This window comes from Tenrec ecaudatus, chromosome 17, assembly GCF_050624435.1.
Source record: "Tenrec ecaudatus isolate mTenEca1 chromosome 17, mTenEca1.hap1, whole genome shotgun sequence".
Lineage (NCBI taxonomy): Eukaryota > Metazoa > Chordata > Mammalia > Afrosoricida > Tenrecidae > Tenrec > Tenrec ecaudatus.
In genome coordinates, this window is record NC_134546.1 from 63,509,925 (window position 1) to 63,531,690 (window position 21,766).

Genomic DNA, 21,766 nt, shown 5'->3' on the forward strand with positions numbered 1-21,766 from the left:
GATTAAAGAAGCCTAAATAAATGGGGGGAGAAAGAAGAGACTTTCTACGCTCATAAAACGTTATGGTTTCAAAAATAAATTAAAATAAATTTTAAAAAAGAGTTATAGTCTTAAAAATCCACAAGGGCAGGTCTACCCTGTCCAATAGGTTCTTTATGAATTAGAATGGACTTGATAGCAGTGAGTATGTTTTTTAAATAAATGAAAAGATGGTTTCATGGTCATGGATTGAAAGACTTAGTACTGTCGATATGTCGATATGATCCAAAGCTGTCTATCGATTCAATGCAAGTCTGACAAAAATGCCAGCAACCTTTACAGAAACAGAAAAACCAAACTTCGACGACTTTATATGGTATGGTAGTTATATAATCTGTTGTCAATTCGAGAGGATTACAAGTGAAGGGGTGGAGTCTAGGCTGTCAATTAGGTCACAGTCAATGAGGCCTCGGTGTGGGCATGGCCTTCTCCTGAGGATTCTGGGATTTCCTGTATTCCTCCTTGGAGGCAGGAGTCTCTCTCTCTCTCTCTCTCTCTCTCTCTCTCTCTCTCTCTCGGCTCACTCCCTGCCAGACATCCATTAGGAAAAGCCACATGGACCTACCCTGATGCAGCTCTGGGAGCTGGAGAAGCCACGTGGAGACCCCTGCCAGCGCTGAGATGCTTACAACGCCCTGGATCCACCCACTGGCCTGTGACCTTCCTGTACTCACCATCCTTGCATGTGTTCCGTGAGTCTGAAGAGGATTTGTAGATTGGTATCAGACATAGGGGCTAATATCTCACTTATGGACTTGGTCTGGACTGGGCTGGGATGTTTTCTTATTATTCAATTGCTCTAGAGCAGCGGTTCTCAACCTTCCTAATGCTGCGACGCTTTAATACAGTTCCTCATGTTGTGGTGACCATCCAAACCAGGGGTCCTCAAACTTTTTAAACAGGGGGCCAGTTCACTGTCCCTCAGACCTGTTAGAGGGCTAGACTACAGTTTAAAAAAAAACACTACGTTGGGTGGAGAGCAAAAGTTTTGAGAATGATGAGGTCAACGACTGTACAAATGAGCTTTACACAATTGATGTATGTATGGATTGAGGTGGGTGGTGTATGAGTCCCTAATAAAATGATTTTTTTTAAAGCAAAAAAAAGCACTGAACAAATTCCTATGCACACTGCACATATCTTATTTTGAAGTAAAAATACAAACGGGGCAAAAACACCTGGCAGGCCGGATAAATGTCTCGGCGGGCCCCATGTGGCCCGCGGGCCGTAGTTTGAGGACGCCTGATCCAAACCATAAAATTATTTTCATTGCTACTTCATAATTGCAATTTTGCTACTGTTATGAATTGTGCGACCCCTGTGAAAGGGTCATCCGACCCCCAGAGTGGTCTCAACCGACAGGTTGAAAACCACTTTTGTATATACAGCTCTTTCCCATACACATATGAGTGTCTCTATGAATTTGTTTTTCTAGTCTACCCGGACTAACACATATGGGTTGGCAAGAGTCTCCAGATAGCTGAAAAAATGTTAAAGAGAGAAACAAGATAGAAGGATATATATATATATGGTGAGTTAGGTAATAATTTACATATAAGATCATCATTGTTGCATTCAACAATGCAATTGTCAAACCTCCCAATGGTTTACCCTGCTCCCTATCCCTCTTTTGTCCCCTCCTCCCTCTTGCAGGATATGATCTTCCCCTTCACCAGCTAACACCTGACCACCTCCAGCTTATTACTCCCCTGCTATCTTTGACCCTCCCCCCCAGTAACCATCAAAGTCTGATTCTTTTGGTATGAAAACCTTTACCTTGATTTTTTCTCCCTAACAATGGTCTCATACAATAATGGTCCTTTTGTGAGCGATTGACTTCACACAACATAATGTTCTCCAGCTCTGTCCACGTCCTGAGATATTTCAGTTTCATCATTACTCTCTAATGATGCATAGTATTTTGTTCCCCAGACTCAAAGAACTTTTCAAACAACATGGTATGTGTGCTGTAGCAAAGTGTGGCAAAGAAACTAGATGGTGTCTGGCTTCAGAAAGAATAGCATCTGGCTTCCCGACAAGATTGCTGAAGACAGAGCAGGTGCATAAGTAAATGTGGTGAAGAAAGCAGATGGTGCCCAGCTATTAAAAAAAATAGTGTCTGGGGACTTAAAGGCTTGAAGATAAACAAGGGGCCATCTAGCTGAGAAGCAACAAAGCCCACGTAGAAGAAGCTCAGCAGCTCATGTGATCACAAGGTGTCAATAGGATCAGGTATCAGGCATCAAAGAACAAAAAATCATATCATTGTGAATAAGAGTTCAGAGTGGAGACCCAAAGCCCATCTGTAAGCAACTGAATATCCCCTTACAAGAGGAGAGCAGGGAGGAGAGGAGTCAGTCAGGGTAATGAAAATACAACTTTCCTCTAGTTCTTGAATGCTTCCTCCCCTCCCACCCCCACTCTCATGGTCCCAATTCTACCTTACAAATCCAGCTAGACCAGAGCATGTGCACTGGTACAGATCAGAGCTGGAAATACAGGGAGTCCAGGACAGATCAAGCCCTCAGGACCAGTAATGAGAGTAGAGATACCAGGAGGGGAAGGAGAAGGTGGGGAGAAAGGGGGAACCAATCACAATGATCTACATATAACCCCCTCCCTGGGGGGGGGGGGCGGACAACAGAAAAGTGAATGAAGGGAGACATCAGACAGTGTAAGACATGAAAAAATAGTAATAATTTATAAATTATCAAGGGTTCCTGAGGGAAGGAGGTGGGGAGGGAGGAGGGAAAAATGAGGAGCTGATACTAAGGGCTCAAGTAGAAAGAAAATGTCTTGAACGTATGATGACAACAAATGTGCTTGACACATGGATGGATGGATGGATTGTGATAAGAGTTGTACAAGCTCCCAATACAATGATTTAAAAATGAATAAATAAAATAATTAGCCCCCACCCCACCCCCCAAAAAAAGAATAGCATCTGGGTGTTAAAATTTGTCTTAAAACAAGGAGCTATCTAAGTGAGGCATCAACGAGATCCACATGGAAGAAACACACCAGCCTGTGTCAAAATAAAATCCAAATCCAAAGGAGAGACTGGAATCAGAGTTCAAATTGTAAGCACCTGCTTTGCAGAAGGCTGTGGATGACAGTGGAACCCCAAAATCCATTTGCAGGGTCCACACATGGATGAGGCCGCCAGTGAAATCCCTCTGACCGTAGCTGAGGGGAGCGACTAGCTTTGTTATCAGATGGGAAATAATGTAGTTGATTATGCAGATGAAGGTAGGTTAAAATGCAACGACTTACCATTTGATCTTCCTGTTGACCAATTTTAAAGTTGTTTCCGTCTTTTTAAAAAGTGAGGGGGAAATGCGGCGGGCCTGCAGAGCGCCTTGGGAAGTGGGCTGTTGGCCATGCACCCAGGCTACAGTGTAGCACCTTATCACTTGCTCTCCCTTTTGACCCATTTTAAATTTGTTCTAGTTTTTAATGTTTTCTGCTTTCTTCCTGATTGAGGTTTTTCTTTGTTTTACTTTGTCGTTGTTGAAGTTTTTCTGTGTGTTGTTGTTTTGTGTGTTTTTCTGTATAGGAAATCCTGAATAGGGAAATCTATCCAGACAGTAAGTGGAGTACCGGTTTCCTAGGAGTTTGGCAGGAGATGGAGGGGGCGGGAATGAGGAGCTAACAGCAAAGAGTAGAAGAAAAAGCTATAAAACCGATTGTTGTGATGATTGTACAAGTCTTAATGATTGAACTATTGGATTGCATGATGTATGGATTATATGCCAACAAAACTATTTTTAAAATCATTTTATTGGGGCTCTCACAGTTCTCATCACAATCTATGTATATATCCATTGTGTCAAGCACATTTGTACATATGTTGCCATCATCATTTTCAAAACATTTTCTTTCTACTTGAGCCTTTGATATCTGCTCCTCATTTTTCTCCCTCCCCCCCAAGACTTATTTTTTTAAGTTGACACAGTCTCAGAAACTGACATAGGCAGTTCTTCCCTGTCCTGTCATCCTTATGAGTCAGAATCCACTTGATGGCCATGAATCTGAATCAAGAAATAACTATGGGCAAGGCTTCCCTGTGAAGCCTCACTAGCTCCCCTCTCCCACTGAAAAGCCCCTGTCCATCCATCAAGGCCCACTTCAAATGTCCCTCTTCTCTGAGGTCCACAAACTCCATCACTGTACGTGCCTGCCCAGGCTTTCTTGACCATTGGACCTGGCTGTTTGTGGAGACCTGGGACCATCCTGTACCGGGCCCTGCTTTGCGACTTGGTGCAAATGCCAACGAAATGAATGGACAAATGAGCAAGGGTTCCCATCGCCCTTCCCCAGGCGTTCAGAGAGGACAATGGGCTTGAGCCACCTCTGCTCTTGCTATGGGGCATGTGCTGGGGGACCAGTCCAAGAAGAGAGAGCAGGGGCGGGCAGAGGGACAAGCTTCCCACTTTAACTCCAGAGCATACTTCTCAACCCTTTCCCCAGGATTGCCTCCAAGGAGCCTAAACGGAGTTTTTCCTGTGGTAGCCCAGTACCGCAGACATCCTACAGTCTGTCTGCTTACTGTAGTGTCCCCCTGGGAATGCCTGCTTCCGGGAGGGAATGTCACCTCTGGGACCCTCATTCGTCTTCAGAGCAGCCTGTTCTCCCAGTTGTACAGATCTGTAAAGTGAGGATCAGATGCTGATGAACTTGCCCAGCTAGGAAGGGTACACCCAGTACACAGCATGAGTGCCGCGTGACTTGGCAGTTAGGGGAAATGGCCCATTGGCCAGGAAGGAGCACTGTGCTAGGAGCCGGGCTCTTCCAGGCACTTCTGGTCTCCAGCTGCCTCCTTCCTAACATGAGACACCCTGGTGGCGCGGTCATTAAGCACTCCAGTGTCAGCCCAAAGGTCCGCAGTTGGAATTCTGGGAGGGAGGAGTGGGGGTCTGCTTCTGTAGATTTAGGGTTTGCAAGAAACCCTTTCCCATAGGATTACTCAGATCTTAAAAGGGTTTGCTGTCCCAGCACCAGTCCCCATGCTGGGAGAGGGCCCAAGTTCCTAAGGCCTGGCAGCCAGGCTGGAGCTGCTTGACCAGGTGGGGGATAGGGATGGGGCTGGTGGCACTGGCCGTGCCAGCCCCAGAGACAGAGCTGTCTGCTCTGCTGGCGGCCTCCCAGGGGTGCTTGTCTGGGACCCTGGCTGGCCCCAGCCTTCCCCAGAGCCTGATAAACCTGCTAAAAGAAAGCTTGTGGGAAGGGAAGGGAAGGGAAGGGAAGGGAAGGGAAGGGAAGGGAAGGGAAGGGAAGGGAAGGGAAGGGAAGGGAAGGAAGCGCCAGCAGACAAAGGAGGGAAGGGCACCCTGATTCCATCGGCTCCAGGCGCTCAGCCACCCAGGCGGGGCTGGGCAGGGCAGGGCCGGGCTGTGCAGACCGGCGGCCTGGGGAGCTGGCGGCAGGATGCTGGGAGCCCGGCTGCCTGGGGCTTGCTGCGTGCCCGCCCGGTGCCCAGGCTGGTCTGGGAGTGGACTGTGAGGACAGACCTGAGGCAGCTTGGCCCCAGTGGCAGGCCATATGGTGAATGGGCTTCTTACACCCTCTGACCGTCGGAGGCCACCACACCAGTCCCACTATCTCTGGTAGCCCCCCACCATTGCCCCCACCTACAGGTGGCATCTGGAAGGTTTGGAGGGAGTCACAGGTCCATGGCCAGTCAATGCCAAGGCCAGATTGCAAACCCCAGGCCCTCTCCCACCCCGACTCACTCCAGTTAGCCCAAAGCAGATCAGAGAGGTAACCTGTGCTCCAGCTCCAGACCCCAGCATGGGGTTGGCTATGTTCTTGCTCCCACTTTGTAAATGAGGGAGCTGAGGCCCAGAGATGTCAAGTGATTGGAGTCAGAGCAGCTAGCGCTCCCCTTGCCCAGAGAGACGAGGACCCTGGCCCTGGTGATGAGTCTGCCCTGCAGGCTCTCAAAGTCACCAGGAAGAAGTGATAGACTTTGTAAGACCGTAAAGGAGGTGAGCTTCTGACACCTGCAAAGAGGAAGCGAAGAGGCATAGCGCAGGCTCTGGTCCTCCGTTGGGGTCGCGGTGGACCGAGTGGATCCTGGGTGGACTAGGAATGCATCGGTGGGCCTCAGTGTCAGACTTTACCCCACCTCCCCATGTTGGGAGGGGCTGAAGTAATATGAGCTCCACCTCCCCGTGGTGCTGACCGAACTGCAACAGGAGCAAACCCAGCCAGGTCCTGCCCGTTCTCACAGCACGCAGCACACATGTGCTGCCCATGTCTTCCCCAGTGGGGGTCTGTCTCCCCCTGGCCCTTGCCTATTCTAAGCACGAGAGAGACCCTTCTCCAGGACTGATGCCTCCTGAAAACATGTCCCAGGACATGAGAGGAAGCCTCACCACCCTCAATTCTAGGGAGCATTCCCAAAAATGGGGTTCCACCCTGCCAAGGCCCTCCAGGGCGCTGTGTAAGATGCCACCCAGAATTGGTCCCCTGGGGGCTGAAGGAAGAATCCCGTTCATAGCAAAGCAAGGTGCCTCCGAGGTGGTTGCCTTAGCCCAGCGGTTCTCAGCCTGTGGGTCACGGCCCCTTTGGGGGGGTCAAACGATTCTTTTACAGGGGTCCCCTAAGACCATCCGAAAGCACATGTTTCTGATAGTCTTAGGAACCGAGACACCACTCCTCTATCTGTCTCTAGGTGGGTCCACCCACATGCACATATGCCCACATGTGAGTACCTGTTATCCATGCGACACCATGCTTCAAGACAAAATTTCATTGATTGGTCATTAGAAATAAATATTTCACAATATATAATTACATATTGTTTTCTGTGATGAATCACTATGCTTTAGTGATGTTCAATTTGTAACAATGAAAACACATCCTGCCTATCAGATATTTACATGGCGATTCATAAGAGTAGCAAAATGACAGTGATGAAGTAGCCATGAAAATAATGTGATGGTTGGGGGTCACGGCATTAGGAAGGGTGAGAAGCACTGCCTTAGCCGGAGCTGCAGGAGAAAGCTGAGCCAATAGGGTGAAGGGTTCGGCTTGAGGGCCACCACTGATACTCCCTCATCCTCAATCAACAGGGGTCCCCAAGGCAGCATCAGGCTGACACCTGCCCTCCTGGAGCTCAGAGCCAGAGTCGGGGTCCCGACAGTTCCCATTCTCTGAGGGCTTCTGGGCTTCACTCCCAGCAGCCCTGCTAGACAGATACTGGGACACCGCCCCCCCCCCATGGGATGGAGGAGCATGCCTGAGGACTTAAGGAGTTTCTCTGAGCCTGAGCCCTGAGTCCCCCCCGCCCCCGCACCCAGTGTTCCTAGTTTGGGTGGGAAGCATGAGGATCCTTAGAGAAGGGATCTGGGCAGCTGCCTGGAGGAAGTGGGGCCCAAGACCAACCACCTCACTCCTGCCTGTCCTGTCCTCGGGTCCCCTGACTTTCAGTTCGGTGCTCTCTCCCTTCGGTCTTTAGGGTCCTATCTCCAGGAGGAGGGCCCCCTCAGGGTGCTTGGGTTGAGTTACTATAGCTTGTGAAAAGCCATTGGAAATATAACAACTGTTTCTATTCACCTGGCATAGCAGACTAGGAAGCAGAAATGAACTGCAGGTCTGTCTCCAGGAGCTACTGCACCCCCTGCCGAGAGACCAGAGGAATTGGATGGTGCCCCACTACCACGACTGGACACTTTGACTTAGTACCCGACAGATGGATCTGATCAAAGCGAGAAAGAATGTGGACCAGAATTTCAGGTTCTTACAGAAACCAGAATTACTGGACCCATTGTGACTGGGGGAAGCCCTTGAATCTATTGCCCTGGGATAAGCCTTAAAGCTCAAACTGAAACTATTCCAAGAAGTCATCTGTCAACTAAACATTCTAGCTCCAGTAGTGAAGAGTGTGGGCCTTGAGTGGTGTGGGCTTTCCAAGAATTATTTCTACAGAATCAAACCAACAAGAGGAACTCTAAAACAGCCGTCTAGGAGTGAAGGACAGACTGCCCCCCCTGAGGACAGGGCAAGATAGGAAGGCAGCGGCGGTGCAGGAGAATGGAACCCAAGTCATTGGAATGTGCGTGGGAAAATGCTGGGTGGTGTGCATATTTTGTTATGAATATTTTTACCAAAAAATAAATTTATTTAAAACACAGATACACACTCCCCCCACCCCCCGCCGTCTCCCCCAACCCCCTCGGGTTCTATGGCTGACTCTCTTTCCAGAGTGGGTGGGACTAAAGCTGAGTTCTCCTGAGAGCCCAGAGACTGTCAGCTTGGACTGGGCTTGGGGAAGGGGCCATGGTTGAAGAGGGGACAGTGGGCAGAGCTAGTGGACACTGAATGTCATCAAACCCCAAACCAGACTCTGCCATGCAGTCAATGCTGACTCATTAGGGACCCTATAGGACAGGGTGGAAATGCCCCTGTGAGTTTCCCACACTGGAGCTCTTTACAGGAGTAGAAAACTCCATCATAAGGTTTTGACTTGCCGGCCTTGTGGTTAGCAGCCCAACGCAGAACCTCAAAAGCCACAAGCACCCACAGATGCTGAGGGCATGGGGCAGAGAAGGTCCCTCGCTCACTTTGCTGCGGGCACTGCACAGGGAGCTGGTGCTGAGCCCAAGTGACCTGAAGTGCAGAGATGGGGAGTGGCGGGGGGTAGGGGGGGTCCAAAACACAAAACAAACACATAACCGCCCAAAGGAAAAGTCCAGAGTCTGGGTTTTAAACAGGAAGAACTAGGCGTCAGGCGCAGAGGAAAATAACAGGGCCCAGCCGAGCAAAGAAACAACAGAAAAAGAGCTGGGGGAGAGTGCTCCTGCCCCCCTTCCCTCCCGCCCTTCACCCCCCCTCCCGCCACACACACAAGCCAGGGCCCTTCCAAGCTCTCCCCAGCAGGCTTGGGGAGGAGACCTGGGGCCCACCCTGGGCACTGTGGGAGGTCTTCTGGGAGTGGGCTCACTGCTAGGGAAAGAGCCTGGATGAGTGGTCAGACAGATCAGGACCCAGGACGGGAACCCCTAGGCAGATAGCTTTCGGAGCATGGCTAAGAATTCCTACCTCTGAGGTATGCGGAGGACTAAGGGGGACTAGGACAGCCAGGTCTGAGCACACAATAGGGCAGCCCTGATCACCACCTACCATGTGCTCAGTCCTGGGGGTTACCATCCCTGGAGCCCCACACTGGCCCGGCACCAGCACCCCAGGGATCCGGCCCAGCTCACAGCGTGAGCCAGGGCAGCCAGCCCTCCTCTCTGGCCTCAATGTCCTCCTATGTACAAGAAGAAGGTAAACGACAGGCCTTCATTAACAAGCTGCCAGAGACTCCGGCAACCTCAGGGATGTCGGAGCAGAGCTGTGCTCGGTGCGAAGCACCTCCCGTGGCTGCTTTACTTGGAAGTAGGCAACCAGGTCTTTCTTCTGAGGTACCTCAGGGTGGACTCCAATACCCAGCCTTTTGGTTAGCAGATTCAGGCTAAAGACGGACAGTGGTATTGCGTGCCCACCCGACTCCGCAGAGCCTGCAGCAGGGGTGGAGAGGCGAGACCACAGGCGGCTGGCTTTCCAGTGGCTGGAAACGGGCTTAGACTGGACGTGGGAGCCACTTCATGAAGGGTGATGGGACCTTTGGTTTCCTCTCTGTAGAATGGGAGGCCATTTGAGAAAGGCCCCGACAGGCCATTTAAAAAAACAAAAACAAAAAACCACCGGCCACAGGAACAAGAGTTTCTCTGGCTGTGATTCCGGCCCGGGGATGGAAAGTCAGAGGCAGCCAAGAACAACAGTGGCTACGTGGGTCCAAGACTTCACAGGTTACACCGTGTGCCTCGCTAGCCAGTCTGAGCAGCACCCCAAACCTTGCTCAAAGGTGGGTGTTGTTAGTGAATGAGATCCCTGAAGGGCATGTTCCAGAGAGGCGGGGTGGGGTGGCACCAGAGGGTCCGCTTCCAGGAAGGTTTGCCCGCCCCCACATCCCCCTACCCCCACGTGGACCTGCCAGACTGAACCCTGCAGCCGGAGTGCCAGTGGCATTGACATTGGCCAACACTCTGAATCACTCCCCTGTGCCAGGAGTGGGCATGGGAGGTCTGTTATTCACCGCTAGGTTGCAAGTGAGGAAACTGAGGCCCAGGCAAACGCGTCCTGTGAGCACAGTCAGGTAGTTAGCCAGTGGCCTGGCTGGGATTTGAACCCCAGGCTGTCTGAAGCCAGTGCCCACACTCTGTAACCACTGGGTGACACTGGTCCCAGGAGCACAGGTTGGGTCCAGGGGATGTGGTGTTAGGTGCCGTCATGTTTGTTGGCTTGGACTCCTAACAACCAGCTGTCTAACAGAAGGGACTGCTGCCACGCCGGCTCCATTCTTCCCGTGGTTGCGAGGTTGCCGCCCATGGTTACGGAGCAAGCCGGGCGCGGCAGACGTCATCAGGGCGGCATACTGGTCCACTGTGGGTGTAGCTTTCATTTTACTGTATCCATGTGGAGTACTCATGTCTTGGCAATGATTCCAGTGTTGTCTTTGTAATAAAGGTCTTCAAAATGATCAAGTTAACATAAGCCTAAGCCTTCGTCCGCACCTCAGGGCATAACAGCTCTCTTCCTTACATCCAAACACGGTGGGTTAGGTCCCAGGTAAAACTCTATGCACACGGTAGTCTTCGTAGCCCTCTTACAAGAAAGCGACTCTCTCGTTGGTGAAGGCCTCCCCCTCCCCTTCTTTATTCCGAAGTCACATTCTGGTTCACGGTCAAGCACTGCCTCACAGGGTCTTCAAGTCTGCCATCATTACAGAAGCTGGTTCCCTCCCCCCCACCCCCTCCCGCTACACAGCTGGGACGAGTTCAACTCTCAGCCGTCCGCTCGGTGAGCGCTCAAGTGGAACCACAGGCCAGGCTCCTTCCAGGGTCTAGAAGGCTGAGACGCCGAGACTGAGCCACTTGGCCCACATCACACAGCCAGGACGCCCCTGCATCTGCATCAAACTCTGGTCTGACTTCCTTGCGCTCTCCCTGGCGGAGATCCTCTCCCTGCCTCCGCCCCTCCCCATGCCCCCCCCTTTTCCTGGGAAAGGGCTTTGTGCCTCCTGCCCCTACCCTCCCGTGGGGATCCAGGCCCACCAGAGGCCCTGGTGCCACATGCACACTGTCATTAGAAGCACATTTCCATGGCCCGCTGGTGCCATGCTGGGCTGACAGTTAGCATCGGGCTCCGGTTGCCCTGCCAGAATCCCCACTGTGTAATTGCTGCCCTCCGGACAAAGGGCTTTCTTTGTCCCTCCCAGACCACACAACAAACCCTTCCAGGACTCGGGGTCCAGGATGAGCCTTCGGCCTCTGAGGAGTGAAGCCCATGGGCCCAGGACTGAGCTTGGCACCCGGAACAGGACAGAATGGCTCTGACCCCTCAGCCTGGGCACCAGGGCACATTCTGCAGGGCCAAGGTGTGGGACCCAGCACTCCTGCGGCCCGGCCCAGCCCCTCCCCCATCTCACCTCAACAAGTTAGTGATCCTTATTGAGCTAGGGGATGGAGGCTTCCTGGATAGCAGTCTTGGAAGCGGCCCCCCCCCCCCCCCGTTACCCTGAGGAAGCAGGAGGTTCACATGTGGGACCAACCAGATAGAGGCAACCAGGGAGCCATTACACATGGGAAAGAGCACTGGCTTGGGAGTCCGGCATTCGAGCCCTTGTCCCAGCAATATGGCCAAGTTGCTGTGTGTCATTGGGCAAAATGGAGCCCCGGTGGTGTGACAGCTGAGGACACTCAGTCGTTAACTGAAAGGTTTCCACCCCACCCCCTACCCCCAGCAAGACCCCGGGAGAAAGACGTCCCATAAAGATTGAAGCTAGGGAACCCCATGGGGCAGTTCTGCTCTGTCACAGGGCTCACCTAAAACTCACTGCCATGCAGTTGATGACAATGCATAGCAACCCTCTAAGACAGGGTAGAACTACCCCGCTAGGTTTCTGAGACTGTAACTCAGAACAGCTGGTGGTTTCGAACTGCTGACCTTGCAGCTAACAGCCTTAGGCATAGTCACTATGTCACCAGGACTCCTTATTATGAGTTGAAAACCAGCTCAAAGGCACCTAATCCAACAGTGCCCCCGAGCAGCTCCCCCAAGGGGTGAGCTCGTCTACCCTGTCTTGGTCCTTCTGAGCAGGCGTGTGAGGCTGGAGGCTGCCCGGGGAGACACTGGATGGGCCAGGCAGGGACAGACATGGGAGACGTCTAACTAGGATTACATTTCTCCAGTTTAGGGCAGAAGAGAAGTTTAGGTCCAGTCCTGGGGCCACTGTCACCCCAACCCAGTGTCCATGGTGGCCTTTGCTGGTGGAGGTGGGGCAGGGCTACCAAGGCCTTTGGCCTTTCTGTCTGTCGTTCTCTCTCGTTTTCCTTTTAGTTCTGTCTGTAGGCTGCCTTACAGTAATAAACAAGACTGGAGGGAGTCGTCTGGTGTGCGCTGTGCTCCGAGAGGGTAGGGGTTGAGTCACTGGCCCCCGCCCTCCACCAGGGCACCCACACCTGCCCACTCCTGTTCACACTCTGCTGTCCGCTGCTGTAACTATCATGACAAGTGCACTTCTGTGCCAGACTCCCCGATCATTTTACTTAGTCCCCTCAGAGGGGTCCAGGCTGCCCCTGACATGAATGCCCAGGGCCTGCCAGGGCTAGATGTGTAGAAGACATACATCAAGCCCACAAACCGTTTGACATCCTATGCTCCCACCCCACCCACTATGGCGGATGGACCTTCCGAATAACTGGGCAGAACCCAAAACCCCAACTCACAACGATCAAGTCATTTCTGACTCATGGGGACCCTGTAGGACAGAGTAGAGCTGCCCCTGCGGAGTCCTGAGACTGTGACCCCTTACAGGATAGGAAGCCCCATGCTTCCCCTGCTGATTGGGCAGGAGGAGTTCAAATTTAGATTTCGTGAGTCCCTGCTCACTGGGAGCCACCTGAAGACGGTCACTCCAAGACTGTGGCCCTCCGGTCTCTCTCAGGTCCATCCATGCCAGCCGCAGACAGAAAGGCACATACTGGCAGGCAGGCCCTGCCCAGGGGACTCTGGACCACCCCCCAGGTCTGGGCTGTAATTTGGGGGTACTGGATATGCTGGTTGCTGTGCGGAAGAAAGGTCCATCATGATGCAGCCCTTGCCTCAATTTAGGAGCACCACTGTATACAATTGTTTCTATCTTGCAGGCTGGGCAACAGTGTCAGAGAGGCAAAGCAGTTCGTTGCACCAGTTAGTTGCTCCGGGAAGCCAGGAGCTGGTGAGCAGGATGAATACCCTAGCGAGCTGTCTTTACAGGAGCAGCAGCTAGTGGCTTTGAACCACCGACCTTGTGGTTAGCCATCCAGCGCTTGCCCAGCACCGCCACTAGAGCTCCTTTGTGAAGCAGCCCAATGCCTCGTTCTCCTGCAAAGTGGTTGGTGAGTTCTGACATGGACCTGTCGTTTGACCGCCAGGGTTCCTCCACGGGGCCATACACCCCCAAAAGTGACCCAATAAAGGACCCAGAAAACTAACAAAGGTGGTCACTCATAGGTGTCCCTCAGGAGCGCCTTCTTAGCTGGGACTTGAAGGTCTGGTGGGAAGTCCCTAGGTGGGTGCACAGATTAAAGTGCTCCACTGCCAATTGAAAGGCTGGAGGTTCAAGTCCACTCAAGAGCACTTTGGAAGAAAGGCGTGGCCATCTACTTTCCAAAGGTCAGCCACCGAAACCACCCCAGTGCACGGCTCTCCCCATGAGTTTGAATCAGCTCCATTCCTGGCAGCTGACTGCAGGGCTATAGATCGGGGAACAGGCAGGGAGGGGCTTCAGGCAGAACGAACAGCAGGAATAAAGGCTGGGGGTGAGAACGGGTTAGGGGGGGTGGTCGGGGGTGGGGGGTGGCGTGGAAGGTAGCACACAGGTAACAGCCAGCAGTCTGTCTTGTTCTGTTGAGCTGGGGCTGTGTGTGAGGCAGGGAGTGTGGCGAGCTGAGGCCTCAACACGGGGTGCAGACAGTGTGGTGCGGGTGGAGGGTGTGAGCAGGGAGGGCAGGGTGTTTGGGGGACATCCTTCAGATGGTGATGTTGCTGTAGTCGGGGTGGCCTCCCAGCTAAGAGGGGGTCCTGTAGGGGTGGGCTGACCTTGAGAGCTGGGTGGGGTGGGGGTCTGTTCAGGCCACCATAGCACTATGTTTCCTGCCCTGACTCTCCCAGACCCGATGCCCCCTGACCTCCAAGCCCCCCCCCCCCCCCCCCCCCCGCCACAGGCCATGACCGCTCACACATCTTTCAGCAAGCATTCAGCAGCTCCTAGGCATCACCTAAGCACCATGCTGGGCCTGGGAATGGCAGGAGGAAAAATACAGCCTTGCCCTTAGGATCACACCTTCCCACAGAGCAGACAGAAGCCCCTCTACATCACAGCCCTGTCCTCGGGGAGCTCCCCTTTCTATGGAGTGTGAATGTGTTTAGACGTGTGTGGATGTGTGCAGGGTGTGTGGATGTGTGCAGGGGTACGTATTGACGTGTGCAGGAGTGTGTGTGTTGGTGTGCGCAGGGGTGTGTTAGTGTGCGCAGGGGTGCGTATCGACGTGTGCAGGGGCAGTGGGCATGGCTGGCTGTAGGGAGGGTCTGATGCAGAACGAGGAGCCTGATCCTGATCAGAGGTTGAGAAAGATGCCGGTGTCCATCAAGGGACAAAGAGCAGGCCCAGGTTGGGGGAGCGGTGGGAGACAGGAGTTCCAGTATTTGACTTTGCACTAGTCTTGGGGGCTCAGGGGTTATTAAGATCATCCACATTTTAGTCTGGGCCGAAGTGGATGGTGGGTCCCCCAAGACCTAGAGCAGGTGTGTGGAGAGCTGGTGAGTCCACAGGAGGTGAGCTGATTGGCAGTGTCTGCAGGAAGCCCAGCCCCTGGCCTCAGCCTTGATGTCCCCCCAACCTCATCAGTCTCTGTCCAAACAAGCCCATCTCTCCACCTTCCCACCCTCTCCTCCTCTGTAGGTGGCCCTGCCCCCAGAGGGTGGCCCAGTCTGGTCTCTTTGAGCAGGAAGCCAGGGGGTAGCTGGGAGAGGGTCAGGCCTGCCAACTCTGGGGACCAAACCAGGTAGAGGCTGACAGCTTGAGTGGAACAGGGCCAACCTAACCAGGACCTTGGGACAGACATAGGGAAGGGCACTGACACAGGGAAGGGGCCTCTATCCCATCCCGTCCCTTGTCTGGACCCAAACAATTCCTGGCCTGGAGGTGAAGAGGGACACACTATGTGCCCCTTACTCAGAGGAAGACCTGAGGTCCAGAAAAAGCAGATGGCATCTGATCCACTCCACGGCACCCCAGCCTCGGTTTCTCCACATTTAAACAAGGAGGTGCTAAGGGGCTCCTGGAGGAGAGAGGAAAGACCCGAGCAGTCCGTTTGGCTGCTGCCTGTCCTGGAGTCGAGAACCAACTGTCCCCATGGACCTCAGCTTTCTCTCTGTAAAAGGTCTCTGCAGAGTCCCCATCCCTCAAGACCCAGGGGTGTGCATGATCGAGTACAGTCCGGGAATCACACCCACTCGGTCTGTTCTCTGAGCAGGAGACCTTAGGATTCACAGGAGAATTGCCTAATTCTCTTACAGGGGAAGTGTGTTCTTGGGGCACTTACACAATTTTTAAGGAATATCAAGAAACAATTCTAGCAAGGCTGGGGCAGTGACTCCTGGGCCCCAGGCCCAGCTCTTATGACTCACTAGACACCCCCCACCCAGCCTGACTTGTGGGAAAAATCCCCACTGGCCCCACCCTGAGACAATGCTGCTCCCCAGCAAAGACGGGGGGCCATTTTGCCAGCAGCCGGGTGGGACGTGGTGGGGACAGCTGATAAGCCGGCTGTGGACTTCAGTCTGCAGCAAGCCTGGGGCAGACCGGAGCTTGGTCTGGCGGCAGACAGTGTGACTGTGGCCTCTTCCCCTTCCTGGGCCAGCCTGGTGCCCCTGGGCTGAGCATGGCCCCTGTGGGGCTGGGGGGGAGGGGTGGGGGGCGGATGTCCCAGGCTGGAAATGCGCAGGGGCGGGGGAGCGCAGGCCAGCGGCATGGTGGTTCCTTTGAGATGATTGTAGCTTTATGAGTAGGCATCAACTTCTCTCTGCTCCAAATGCTGCAGAGGCTTTAAGCCCTTAGCTTTAAGCCCTCCGGGGACCTCTCTGGAGGCCACCACTGTTGTAAGAGGCAATTGGGGGCTCTCTGCCCACCGCCTCACGTGTCCACGCCTCAGCACTCTCGAGGTGTCACTACGTACAAGTGCATGTACCCCTGTCTTGGGACACATCTGGATCCAAGACGCACATGTTCCCTGTCTTGGCACCCTCCCTCTGCTCCACTCCCCCGCGCCACCCCCACCTTTCCTGCTCAGCTCAGCTCCTTCTTTGTCATTCTTTCCTCTTGGCTGCCCCTGACCACCCCGAGCTTTGACTGCTCCACTGTGACACCCCAACTTTCATTTGCCGGCGGGATGGCCTGTTTGTCTGCCCCCACCCCCTCCATCACAGGGAGACTAGTCAGCTGGCTCTTTGCAGGACTCTCCCACTGAGAAGGCCCCCTCCCCCATCCTGCAGAAGTCAGGGTTCTCAAGCAAAGCAGGACGGTTAGTCACCTACTAGACCCCAAGGCCTGAGAAGGAGAAGGTGGGAAGGCATCTGCCGGCTCCATCCCGGCTTCATGGGGCCTGGGCAGAGAAGGCTCCAGAACTATGTGTTGGATAATAGCAAAGGCCTGACTTCCATAGCTCCGTGCTCCCGGCCCCCGCACATATTCATTCATCAACTCTCCTGTCGCATCGCATCGTGTTTTCAGGGGAGCAAACTAAGACTCCAGGAGGAAACTCAGACACTAGCTAAATCTCATTCAGCTAGGAAGGACGGAGAGCAAGCCGCCCAGGCACACAGCATGGGCACGCTGGTGCACGGCTGGAGGCCCAAAGCATTCCTGACTCCTGCGGTCTTGCAAGTCAGGACAGTCCAGCCTGAGGACAAACCCAGGGCTGAGCCCTGTTCCAGGGGGGAAAGACCCCAATTCTAACAGAGATCAATAAAGCTAACAAAGCTAACTCACATGGATGAGGGGGCCCCTCGGCGTGAGGTCCAAAAGATCCAAGCCTTGTGACTAATGATGCCCAAACTCACCGCCTGGAGTGATTCCAACTCATAGCAACCCTGTAGGGCAGGGTGGGATTGCCCTTGTGGGTTTCCAAGGCAGTAACTCTGTAAGGGAGTAGAGAGCCCCGCCTTCTTCCCACGGGGCGGCAGGGGATCCCTGTGGATGGCGGCTCACTGCACCCCTGGGGCCCCCTTAGGGAATAAAGGAAGTCATTGTGAAATCATGATTAGAAGAGGGTCAATATCCCACTGCTGGTACAACCTGTGGGTGGGACTACAGAGCAGGGGGGGGGGAGAAGGTAGTGGGGGGTGGGACGTGGAGGACCATCCATGGGACACATACATAATTTTTCAGATTGGGAAAATTCACAAGGTTGGTGGGGAGGGCTTCAATCACCTGGCTGTACGCAGCCTTGTTTGAGCAACTGGAAACCCCCCAAGCCAGTCCCCTGAGAGAAAGGCTGCTCCTTCTTGGGCTGGCTGAGCCCAAGCCCCCTGCCCTGGGGTCCAATGCAGCTCCGAGCAAGCCTGCCTGGGACAGAGTAGAGGGGTTCTCCAGCGAATAGCTTGCTTCTGAAAACCGCGCGAGGGGCAATGGCGGCTTTAAGCCTCCAACTCTGTGGTGAGCTGTCCACTGCTCACCCCAAAATGCTGCCTGGGCGCTCTTTGGGTAGCCTAGGAAAATGGCCATTGACTTGCAAACCCACTCCACTCAAGGCAAAAAACGTTTTCGTTATGCTGACTCAGCATGAGCTCAATGGGGTCTGGATTTCTGTTGGGAGCTCCCCATGGCCCTGCCCTCCCACCCCCTCCCAACTATCCCCCACTCTCCCCCCCCCCCACCCTGTAAACTTCACAAACCTCCCCAAACCAAGGGTTTTGGAATTTTAAGCCGCAAGAGTGGAGCTGCTGAATTCCCTCTGCAGTCAGCTGCAGGGCAGCTCTGGCAGAGAAACCAGGGGGGGAATCCTCATTGCCTGCCTTACCCGTGCAGCTCGTAGAGGATTAAAGACCTGGACCCCAAGGCGAAGGCTAAGAAGCTCTGAATAATTATACTTCCACCAAAGAATCTCCTTCTGCCTCGGAGCATAAATGTATATGTAAAATGAAATTCCAATGGGCTCTCCTGGGCATCTGCATCAGGAGTCCTGGCAGTGTATGGGAACTGAGGCCACAGCAGGGGTGGGGATGGGGGTGGAGTGGGGGGGTTGGTGCTGGTGGGTGCACACAGCTTTGGGGGTGATGTGGTTGGGCCTCAGTACTGGCCCCAACCCTTCCGGCTGCGGGTCCTCGGCAGGTTACTAACCTCTCTGCGCCTCACTTTCCTTCTCTGTACGTGGAGTTACAGTAGTAGCTACCTCATAGAATTGTCAGGAATTAAATGAACTCATAGCGAGAAAGTGCTTAGGACCAAACCAAACTCACTTCCATCAATTCGATTCTGGCTCACAGGGACCCGATAGGGCAGGGTGGAACTGGCCCTGTGGATTTCTGAGACTGTAACTCTTCACAAGAGTAAAAAGCTTAATCTTTCTCCCAAGGAGGGGCTGGTGGTTTTGAACTGCTGACCTTATAGTTAGCAACCCAATGTGTAGAACAGTCTTGGTGCAAAGTAAATGCCTCAGAAGGTTGGCCGACACTAGTAACTTCACCTTTATGCTGACCAGTTTTCTTAGGGATCCTTCTTCACAACAACACCAAAGCTCTTTAAGGTGTTCCGGCCCCCCAACTCACACCAGACTGTCACCCCTCCTTTAGGTCACCCCTCTGAGCCTGAGGGACGTGGTGAACCTTAGAAGCTATAGGTTCATCGATCACTTTTAGTAAACGGATGATGTGTAACCCAATGAAACCTTAGCTTAATCAGTCACAATAAAAGTGACTGATGGTCTGTGGTGAGCTAGTTGAATGGCCTCTGTCAGGGAGGTTTGGAGAGGGAGCAGGCAGTCTGAGGTGACTGGGAGAGTGCAGGCTTGGAGTTCAGCTCCTCCCACCATCAGTCACCCATGTGCCCATAGGCTTGGAGCTTTCCCTGTAAAACAAGGCAATGCCAAAACCACCCTGTGGCCCTAACTACGAAGGCCTAGTGGCTAGTGAGTTACATATGCACTGGCCTACTGGCCACAAGGTTGGCTGTTCAAATCCACCAGCTGGTCTTCAGGGGGAAAGATGAGGCTTTCTACTCCTGCAAAGAAGGTCAGTTCTCCTCTGTCTGGGATCGCTGTAAAACAGAATCCACTCGGTTTGATGGCAAGGAGGGAGGGAGGGAGGGAGATGCTGCTAGGAAGATGTGTTAGGATAGCCCACGTTTATCTCAGGCAGGTACTAGTCCCCTAACCCTCGGCCTCCTCATCTGTAGGCTACTCCCCACTGTTGTTTGGGGTGCAGTACCCAGCATAGAGCTTGGACAATCATTGGTATTGCAGACATGTGACTTCCTGGGAGGGTGCAGACTTTGACTTGTTTCAGGAAGTCACCTGATTCAGCAGGGATGAGAGGAGGGGAGGGAGGAGGAAAGAGACCAGAAAGGAGGGGTGGGGAAGTATGTAGAGATTCTCCATGCATCTTATCAAGATCACACAGTCAGTAGTGAAACTAGTAATAATTCTAACCCAACTCAAGGCCTTCACCAAATCCAACCTATTGCCATCAAGCCGATTCGGAAGCACAGCGACCTACTGCAGGGGTCTCCTGGACAGCCTCTCTTTACTCCTTTAGCACAGATGGTGGGTTTGAACCGCCAACCTTAAGGTTAGTAGCCTAACACCGAGCCCATGGAGCCAGTAGAACTCAGATATCCCAAGTCTTAACCTCCACCTATACTTCTCCAGAATTGACAGGCATGACTTCCGTTTCTGCCGGAGAGACTGCGAGCATCCCTTGCATTCTTCCTCTCCCAGTTCTCCGGAACCAACCGGCTGTGCTGGAATCCCTGCAGAAACTCCTGGGGGCGATGCTGTTATGTTCTATCCAGATTTGGAATCGGAAGCCCAGCAATAAGCAACTCACCCAAGGCTTGCTGGTGGCCACAGGGTGTTACAAGCAAGTTCTGTGTGACTTGAGTATTCCGTTTTTACTTTATAATTCTCACTGAAAAAGCGATGCTCTCACTGGCTGTTACAAAGAACACGTTGATGAGCCTGTGGTTTTTATTTTCTTTCGCTGCTGCAGCGCTGTTTCCTTGGGATCTGTTCCCAGAGAGAGATGACTGAGTCAAAGGCTATGGCCACTTAGGGCATTCCATCTCTATTGCCCAACTGTTATTACAAAGGGCTGCACCCTCCCCTCTGCCAACCCACCTCTTGTAGAGTCAAATGTTTGGGGGCGTGGGGGGGGGGCAGGTCATCAGAGCGGCCACGTTGAATCCTCCGTTCAAGCCCCAGTGGAGCGTTTGCGAACCATCTGGTGCCAAGCCCAGCAAATGCCCAGAAGCCCTGGTGGTCAGCATTACAACACTGGGCCGGGCTGGGCAGATAGTGGGGTTGGGGGTGGAGTGCTTTTGATTTCTGTTTTGTTTGCAGATCTTTGCCTCGGTTGTGAAACTCATTGCAAACAGGGCTAAAATTTGATTACGCATAGCTTGCTTCTCTTTTAAGAAAGGGCAAAGCGGACAAAACCCCGTTTTTTTTGATGTGGTGTCCCCTGGAGAAGTCGCTCCCAGCAGCATGGCCTGGGAGGGGGAGTCCTGGAGCCGGGACAGGGGAGAGGCCACCCAAGGGCTGGAGCTGAGCCTGAGTCCAGTCCGGGTGAGGGTGCAGGGCGGCCATGAGGCGGAGCGGCCTGTCGCCGCCTCGGTGGCCCGAGCCCGGCGGGCAGGCGGGCAGGCGGGCAGGCGGGCAGGCGGGAAGGGGCCGGCCCGGCGAGCGTAGATAACGCAGGGCGCTGGGCCGCCGAGACTCGGAGACGCCGCGGCCGCGGGGGACAGAGGCGCCCGCCCGGCTCGGGCGCGGCCCCCAGGCGCCCGCCGCAGCGCAGGCACGGCGGGGGTGGGGGCGGGTGGCGACCGCAGCGGGCGGGGGCACAGGGCATGCCCAGCGCCAGAGGGTACACAGGACGCTGACAACCAGGGGCAGCCCCCCGCCCCATCCAGCCGGTAGCACCCCAATCGGCGCCCCTAACCCTGGCCCCCATCAGGCCGGGACGCTTGCGACCCCAGACAATGCTCTCCTCTTGGGTTCGGTTCCTTCCTCGATTCGGAAATTTGATGGTGCTGCCCTCGCACGGCCTGGACGCAGGCTCTTCACAGGGCACTGGGACGAGGGTTTTGCCCTCTTTTCATAGAGGGGACTTGAAGGCCAGGGAGGCTAAGGCACTTGCCCTCCCCACCTGGTCCTGAGCACTAGAACTGACCACAGACCGCCACAGCCCTGCCCTTGCCCTCCCACTCCCCACAAGAGGGGTCTCCCACTAGGGGAGGGGGACAAGGAAATCTCTAGTGGTGGGGTTTGCATTCTGGCTTTTCAAATTCCTCACATTCTCCACAGAAACTCCAGTGGGCTGGCAGACTTGCAGGGGGCAGGATTAGGGCAGGAGAGAGGCAGCCTTCAGATGAGAAAGAGCGGGCTGGGGAGGCGTTAACAAGCACACCCGTGGGAAAATCACC

General features: G+C 53.8%; 1 protein-coding gene across 1 annotated transcript in view; it reads left to right on the forward strand.

Annotated features, from left to right (window-relative positions):
* Nucleotides 1-20,828: 20,828 nt before the first annotated feature.
* The window catches only part of LCTL (lactase like), a 44,268-nt gene continuing 43,330 nt past the window's right edge, over nucleotides 20,829-21,766 (forward strand). Inside the window, 1 exon segment of the mRNA XM_075535566.1 lies at nucleotides 20,829-20,979. Coding sequence (XP_075391681.1) covers nucleotides 20,829-20,979 — 151 coding nt within the window.